The 8,986-nt window shown below is 42.4% G+C and overlaps 1 protein-coding gene and 1 long non-coding RNA gene across 2 annotated transcripts; one reads left to right on the forward strand and one right to left on the reverse strand.

The window, feature by feature from the left end:
- The first annotated feature begins 759 nt into the window (after positions 1-759).
- LOC111244641 (uncharacterized) lies at positions 760-4,953 on the forward strand. The gene is made up of 5 exons (XM_022791941.2): positions 760-1,024; positions 1,400-1,601; positions 1,964-2,165; positions 2,888-3,554; positions 4,797-4,953. The coding sequence occupies exons 3-5, from the start codon at positions 1,987-1,989 to the stop codon at positions 4,887-4,889; spliced, it is 939 nt and encodes a 312-aa protein (XP_022647676.1). The 5' UTR covers positions 760-1,024; positions 1,400-1,601; positions 1,964-1,986; the 3' UTR covers positions 4,890-4,953.
- Positions 4,954-5,983: 1,030 nt separating this feature from the next.
- Positions 5,984-8,332, reverse strand: LOC147757857 (uncharacterized). The gene is made up of 3 exons (XR_015321303.1): positions 7,089-8,332; positions 6,834-6,954; positions 5,984-6,146 (listed from the first exon to the last, which is right to left on the reverse strand). It is a non-coding gene; the product is annotated as an uncharacterized LOC147757857 (long non-coding RNA).
- Positions 8,333-8,986: the final 654 nt, after the last annotated feature.

Below are 8,986 nucleotides of genomic sequence, written 5' to 3' on the forward strand. Positions count from 1 at the left end.
CACACACACACGTGTACACGCGCACACACACGCACGTGTACACGCGCACACACACGCACGTGTACACGCGCACACACACATGCTCACGCACACATGCTCACGCACACATGCTCACGCACACATGCTCACGCACACATGCTCACGCACACATGCTCACGCACACATGCTCACGCACACATGCTCACGCACACATGCTCACGCACACATGCTCACGCACACATGCTCACGCACACATGCTCACGCACACATGCTCACGCACACATGCTCACGCACACATGCTCACGCACACATGCTCACGCACACATGCTCACGCACACATGCTCACGCACACATGCTCACGCACACATGCTCACGCACACATGCTCACGCACACATGCTCACGCACACATGCTCACGCACACATGCTCGCGCACACATGCTCACGCACACATGCTCACGCACACATGCTCAGCGCACACATGCTCACGCACACATGCTCACGCACACATGCTCACACACTCACACGCGCACGCGCACGCACACATGCTCACGCACACATGCTCATGCACACATGCTCACACACTCACACGCGCACGCGCACGCGTGCACATACATGAGTAGCGTCAGTAAGGTATCGAAAACAGCCTAATTGAAAAAAGTGGGCATTCTTTACCCAAAAAGATCTATTAAGTGGGATGGGTCTTGTTCCGCGTGTTCACACTTTTTCTATTCAAGTGTCAAGATCTTTGGCGTTTTTTCACCTGATTTTGGCAGGACAAGATCTATCCTCCCAACTTTTCGACCTTCACCTGAAAGGCTGCTCATTGAATATTTACCAGATCCTGGTCTTTTTATTCCACATCGTCGTCCGCCGTTAGTCATCCCGGATCCTGTAGTAGAGCAAATTCTACAATATCTGACATACCAGGACTTGCTGAATCTTGAACAAGTTCATAGCGCCATTCAATCTGAGGCACGTTCCAACTGGGCATGGCGTCCACACTGTATTGATTTTAACGTAACTACTCTGCCGCATTATATTTCGGTAAGCATAGTGGGCAGATTTGTCGTTCACTGCTGTAGATCCTCTATTTCTCATCGTCTGTTGCCCAATTTTTAATGTTGCTTACCCAACATAGATTAACGTGTTTTCCTGTATGTGCACATGTAAGGCATGAGATTGTCCTCTGTAAGGGCTTAAAATTTGATCTAGGTTTTTGTTAAAAGCGTTTGAGTACCCTGCTGACAGAACTGAATGAAAACTGCCATTTTCGTAATAATAATAAACGCTGCTGATCTATGCCACTTTCGTTAAGTGTATGTCCGAACTCTTATTAGCAGTACGGTTACGAGCGTTTGTATAGTTAACTTTTTAATGCTGATACATTCTATCACAAAACGTGCCAATGATTGTGAGCAGCCGAACCGACGGGACGCGTGGCGACAAGCGTTCGAATACGAAATTCTTAGGCCAGCTCAAAACTGGGTACGTAACAGGGCTTCTTCACGCAAGGTTATCGAAGCTCATCCGTACGCCTTCTTGGAAACGCTAACCTTAGCTGGTAACAGAGCGATTTCCACTGGTGACGACGGTTCGATAACTTTTTGGGATAGTGACACCGGTACGTTTTCAACAATTTTTCATAATCGGGTGAAAGCATTTAAATTCGTTAGCAATGCGATGAAAAAAAAACATTCTAGAAAATCGAATATGGCGAGAAATTTAAACGCTAAAGGCGCGAAAATACAAATGCTAGATCGTCACTATTCATTTAGTCTTTACATTTTCACACCCGACTTCGTATTGTATATAGGTAAGGTAAAAGGGAAGTGTACACTTGGTATCCGAGGGATGTCACGATGTATAGCATTATTGAAATTGCTTTTAGCTGTTGTATATACGTTAGGTTTCCATAGACCTGCACTCAGGTGATAAAACAGTGTAAACGTTCATCAAATATGCTTTCATTTTCGATTTTCATAGGCGAATCTATTAGTCACTTTGATATGGACGTCAACGATGACGGCAACTACTGTCAACTCATACATGTTTTCGGACGTCGAGTTCTCACAGGCAGTCGTTCCGGGGAAATAATGGAATGGGACCTGAATACAGGGATGCCTGTCAATAGGATCCCGAGCCCCGTTGCTGGAAACATTCGCAGTTTTGCCATCTATAAAAATTGGTGAAGAATCTTAATAATTTATCGTTAGATTTTATAACAATCTCCATAGTGAAGTACTTTTGAATGTAACGAATGATCTTTACTAATTTCCACCAAAGGCAATAAAGACTAAAAACAAATAGCGCCTAGACAAGTTAGAATGAATTCAGCGGCACCAATCCGACGAGTTACGGACGTGTCCGTAAGTCCATTAGTGTAGATGACGCCGCAAAAATCAAACGTAAAAAGCATGAATCTAGTGAACCAAGCTTAGGCATAGGAGACACGCACGACCTTCGCACTAGAATTTTTTGCCCTCCTATCACTTGTACGGGGCTGATGCAATCGATTCAATTATGTTGCTTCAGGTAAAAAAAAAAGTAATGACGGTAGCGGGGTTGTCATAGCGGACGGAAATATCAACGGAACTGATAGGCTATGATCTATATAGTGAGATCTGGATTGCAGAGGACTCGTTACTCACGAATAACCATTTCATTGTAGTGTGGTATAGTAAGAGTCCTTACTATCTCGAATAATAATAATCTGGTTGCTAATGAAGTGCTTGATTTATTGAAGCTAGCGAGTAAACTGTTACCTATTACGAGAGTTGATATGTTTTCTCCGAACTTAGCGAGCGGTCTTACCTCTCCCCGAACTAATTACATTTTCGGTGCTCGCCGGTCGGCCTGGTACAACGTATAAAATAACAGCATGCGTACGATCCCTTAAATATTATGCAGGGCCGCCTACTTGGATGAAGTTGGCGATCTTCATTTATGTGACCTGACAGACGAAGGACGAGGGCAAAGGCTATGGGTAGGCCTCGATGCCGTGAACGTTCTTCTCAACTCTAGAAGCGTTGTAGTTCACAGGGCAAACGGTTGGGTTCTAGGCGTATCCTTGCAAGACTACGCGATAACACAATTTGTTGGTGCCTATCAAACGAGGCCATTGGAGGTCCTCTTGGACGACATTTATTTAGTCTTAGCCGATCAAAATCAAATGCGAGTGTGGAACGCGCAAACCGGCGCAATTATTCGCGTATATGTACTCTTCCAGTTTCCATTTATCACCGATCGCGGAGGACACCAAACGTTCCTCCACCACATGTACAAAGGTTGGGTCGCGGTTAGCAACTCGGACATGCTTTGGCTGTTCGACCTCGGCAACGACAGGCTTGTCCTCAGAGTAGCACGCGGTGCCAGCACCGTGCAGTCCGCTAGAGTTGGCGACTTGTTTCTCGTTGTTGGGGACAAAATGGGTTACGTAAGATTATACAATCGTGACACTGGAGCCTTCCTCTGCAACCTATGCTCTCCACCCGAGCCAGAGTGCGTGTACAAGATTCGGATCGACAACAAACGACTGCTGGTGGGAGGACTTAGGAACGGAGTGTCAACACTAATGGTACGTGGCCATCATTTACTATCACTCATCGCGTAGTTTCTGCTTTGTTGTAATTTTTTTGATTACAAATGAGAACAGAAAATCAAAACCCTATCGGGTAATCGAGAAAGCGTTGTTAAATAACTTGTTGTTAACGTCAACACCATGTTTCAGTAAACACAGTCCTCGCTAGTCGAGTGGTTTCTGCGTCCTCTTAATGTCACATTGTCAAGGGATTTATGCAAATATCGAAACAGAAGATAAGCCCATAATGCATGATCGGGGCTATGCGCGCGACTGATAAGTTAGAAATACTTTCTTTGCCGTCGGTTCGGGCTTTGCCACAGTCCGTCGTTTGATCCTGTCAGCGCTTAAAAATAGGCCCCCTTTTCCTGCGTTTTGTTTTGCAGATGAAAGTACGATGAAGTATAGTTCCGTTGTTTACGTCAATGCACATGACCTTTTTGTGAGCTCCGTTAGCTTTGTTTCCCAGACTCACTTCTCCATGATTTGAATGAATTACAACTGGCCGCGCGGATTGCCGTATGTAAGAGTGTGAATTTATCTATCAACACCACCGCTTGTGTGACTCAAATGAATCCAGGGATAGAAGTCGTAGCAAATTGGCCAGTGCATGCAAAGTAATTAGAGAAGCTTCGAACGTGGTCTGACACAGGTCTTTCCAGCGTCAGTCTACAAGGCTAGAGCATGACAAGGGATAGGGGGTATGTGCACAGACCCTTTGCTTTTGTAGGGTCCTCCTTCGTTTCGGGTGTAGGAAAGAAAGGATAAGCAAGCAAGGAAGGACGTGTAGGAAGAGCGTAGAATAATAAGAAGGTTAACAGATGGGTATCTTTCCCTCAACGGGTCCTAAGGCCGCTTAGCATAGGGAAGAGGCGAGCTTATTGTCAGACATGCTTTTTTACGGAAGAAGGAAACTGTGGGACATTCACAGCTAGCAGCATGATGATCAGGTCTCGACGAAACGATATAGTAGGGAACACCGTCCGTCGAATTAGTCTCGAGCGGTCACTGTGTCGTTTTCAGTATTATATAAATAGTACGAGACTTTATAAAAGGTCTCGTGTGGCCGGATTTCTACTAATAGTCTAGAGCGTCAATGGCAAGGAATTCGATCAATAACAAGTATCCCACTGGCTGGCATTTTTTATATCATTAGGCCATTAGGTATAATTATTAGGAATCTAATAATTATAATGGTTAAGTAAAACATACAAATAACATGCTCCTTTTTGTCGGCAGTTCGTTAACTTCGCGGATTCGCAGCCACCTCCACTATCGTTACTGGTGGACCCAAGTGATTTTGAAGAAACTACTGATGAAAGACAAAATTAATTGACCCGAGCTATCAATCAAGCTACCCAATAAACTTATTATTAGTTATTTGATTTTACAAATATATGGACGTGAAGTGTCGATTTCCTCAGATTCCGAAAAATCGGAACTGGTCATAGAAGTTTGGAAATTTTTTCTTCACATGATGACCGTACATGGCTATGATATTAGCGAAGTTTGTGCTAATTAGATACTAACTTACGTTACGTAAGTTAGTTGTCGTTGCTATCGGAAAACGACTGGACAATCTATATAAATACAATATTAGTGGTCGGTACCGTCGCTGATTAGTAATTAGCTCCCCGATTCACATACGGCGGTCGTATTCCATGTGCATAGACTTCTCTGGCCAATAACTTAGACAACTCAAGTATCTATGATTGACGGTCTTAGACAACTCAAGTATCTATGATTGACGGTCTTAGACAACTCAAGTATCTATGATTGACGGTCTTAAGTATCTATGATTGACGGTCTTAGACAACTCAAGTATCTATGATTGACGGTCTTAGACAACTCAAGTATCTATGATTGACGGTCTTAGACAACTCAAGTATCTATGATTGACGGTCTTAGACAACTCAAGTATCTATGATTGACGGTCTTAGACAACTCAAGTATCTATGATTGACGGTCTTAGACAACTCAAGTATCTATGATTGACGGTCTTAGACAACTCATAGACCTCTCATTGACGGTCTTAGACAACTCCAGTATCTATGATTGACGGTCTTAGACAACTCAAGTATCTATGATTGACGGTCTTAGACAACTCTTATGTGGTTGGCGCTAAATAAAAAAAATGTTGCAACTGTTGATCGTCTTGAATGTTCCACAGAGAAACATTTAGATAAATGTAAGTGAAGTCGGCTTACGGTCGTCGTTTAGCTACGACCCATGGAATATATTGGCTCCAAGTCCTTTTCTACTTTCGAAACACCAACGACAAACTCGTCAATGTGTTTCGTTTGAACGAACTCGATTTTTCCATTTTTGACATTTTCGAGTGGTTCCTGAAAATAGGTACTTGTAAATCAACCTTAGCCACTCGATTGGCCTCGAATAATCCGCAAACGTCTTCCTTTAACGCTTACAATCAACGGAATACTGCACTGACATCTCGCCACTGGTATCGGCCGTGGCAGTCATTATGTCATGTGACAGCTGAAAACTCAGCTGATTGAATAGCGTGTCGAAACTCTGTTCTCACACTCTGCTTCCGAACTTCTGAACGAACCTTCCGAGTCTGATTATAAACTGGAAATAAACACAGAAAATATGTCGCAGAGTATTGCAAATGTTGATTATTCATGTTTATCAAAATAATAAATGTTCAGCGGTGTAATAACTGAGATGCTTTTCTGCATCAGTAAGTAAACACTATGGGCTTTCAACGCCCTGTTTTCACATTTTTAAAGTTTAACTTAGAAAATAGATATTTTAAATATCAATCTGTTTTTTTCTTAGATAAAGGCTACTCAAATCTGACAAATACCCATCTAGATTGGAAAAAGGAGTGGAATTTATATATATATATATATATATAATTTTAAGGGATACGTAGAGAGATGTATGGTCGATTAGAGAAGTCGAGAACTCTGTAAACGAATCACTAAATTACGTTGAAATTCGTCCACAGTTTCACTGATGGTTGTATCGATCTACCAAAAGTGTCTCTTGGTAATGGAGTGCCGCAAAGCTCGGAAACTACGGTGTGCATTTTATGCAATATATTCCACGTGAAAACTAAAGATTACGGTCTGTATGATGATTGTAATCCACTGAAGATCCAAGGAGATTTGTTACCTAAGCGTGTACGTCCTAATTAGTTTACATTTTCATTAAAATAGACCCCTATAAGTTGTCGCCAAAAGCTTGTCATTAACGATCTATGGTGAATTCCGCTCTAATCATATTCATTTTAGATTTTAATCGGTAACTTGCCTAATTTGCCAGTCAAATGTCTATAGGGGAGGGGGGATTCTCCGTCGTACAGAAACAAGGTTCCGTTAAACACGCATGACCTCGAGACTAATGTCGGCTAAATGGGTTTCCATGAAGCTACCTGTGGAACTCAAAGAAAATAAATGAAAAAAAAGAAAATTGCATAGTAATGTCACGTAACGTAGCAAGTTTCGTAAGTCATGTAAGGTACTGCAGTAATATAAATAGTAATGTAAGAATAGGATTGTCAAGTACCATCCTAGAAAGTCTTCTGGTGGGCCGGTTACTGAGTCAGTTTCCTAGTGACAACCTAACTTTTCCACATTTTAGTTTCAGCGACGATTCCCGCAGCGCTTCCGACCAATGTTGTGCTGGCGTTTGCTATTAAAATTCATTTAAAAAGAAAAAACCATCACATTCGTTCCTGGATTCGTTCTTGATTGCGAACGCAGACCTTACTACCAGTTCCCTATTTATTCTGTTGTAGATCCTGCAAGTTAGCAGTGGTATTACAAATATCGTGCAATAACTTAACGGTATCGTTGTTGTCTTGATATTCCAGGTGTGCGGTTGTGTACGTACGGTCATGTCACGTAAAGCATAAGAATCTTACTCTGTTTCTATTTTTAACCAGAAATATTAAAAAATTGGTACTAATGAACTCGGCGCCGATCTTCTTTGGAGAAGGAAAGTTTTTGTCGCAGCTCAATGGTAACGTGGCTGCTTAAAAAGGTTAGAGGGACATGTAAGGTATATATATATGCAGAATAGAAAGGGTTGGAGACAACGTTTATGCTTGAAGAGACAGAGAGAGAATAGGGCAGTCATCGGATGTAGCGCCTAGAAGCAGTTCGACGAATAATTTTCAAAAGGCAATCGAGTACCGCACGGGGAAATCAACACGTATTTGGCCCTGTAAAGCATAAGTCTTGCTACGCTGAGTCTAAGATTGACAAAGTTCAAAACCGAAGTTTGGGGAAAGGAGAATCCGGGCAGCACGATTCGGTACGGATGGGTCGTATTGCGTTTTCTGTGCGTGAATCATATCAGCCGTCTCGAAGACGGACTGCTTTGAACGGACGCCAACGATGATCGCATTGATAAGTAGAGTGTTTATAAAATCGGTTCTCTCTGGTCGATCACGAAAACCGTTTGCTTCAGCTAAGAACAGCGGACACAGAAATTTCCGACAGGATTAACGCAGTCGTTGGCAAACTCGTACGCTATTTCAGTTCCTGTTTTTAATGCTTCGACATGTAACTTCTCACTTCTTTTTACCGAAGGAGAATTTCGAACGCATATTGTTAGAAAGATCTCGAATGTAAGAAACAAGTGGGGGCACCTATATCATAGGGCCATTTATAATAATAAAATGATTATCATCAGTGTTTCATTTGACATCGTTTCTCAGGTAACCGATATCAATGCAAACTAAAAGTGAATCAAACTCTTATGTTATTAAACAATATTTATTGTTACTCTCTGGCCATTACTCTGGTCGTTTTTGTATAGTAGACTCACGTAATTACAAATCATCCTGAAATAATAATCATTTATATATATATATATATATAGCGTGAACATCGTGCATCTAATAACAACTAGTCAGGCGCGGTGCTCTATCGTGTCGATGCAGAGCACGAATGATACTATCTTAACAAACGCTGTCACGCGTGACACGTGTGTAGCTCTGGAAAATGAAATTCTGCTCGTTTTTGATGAAATCGGCTAGCTAGATCATCTAATCACTAGTGGGGTTTCGGATGACCCGTCGCTGGGTGCCAGCAGTAAAGCTAACCGACGACGGTTAATGCATTGACAAAAGAATACGAAGCAATGCCCATATCAAGATCTATGATTGTCTGTACTTTGGAACAAAGGCTGTGCGCCAATCGCAACGGATCCAGCGTGAATTCCGCACAAAGCAAGTCACACCAGAACGAGCCCTGGCAACGGCAATATCAGCGTCGTTCATACGCATGGATTCAACGACAACGAAACGATCCGCCAGCGACGTGGAACAGTCGCCTTTGTATAAGTACTTGCTACGCTTGTGGCAATGGGGAACATTGTTTGTCGCTGTACGTTAAACCAAAGATGATAAATGCTATTCAGAGGAGAGCCTATCAATGTAGAATACATAACAACTGGCA

Source organism: Varroa destructor, unplaced genomic scaffold (assembly GCF_002443255.2).
Source record: "Varroa destructor unplaced genomic scaffold, Vdes_3.0 BEIS01000002.1, whole genome shotgun sequence".
Classification (NCBI taxonomy): domain Eukaryota; kingdom Metazoa; phylum Arthropoda; class Arachnida; order Mesostigmata; family Varroidae; genus Varroa; species Varroa destructor.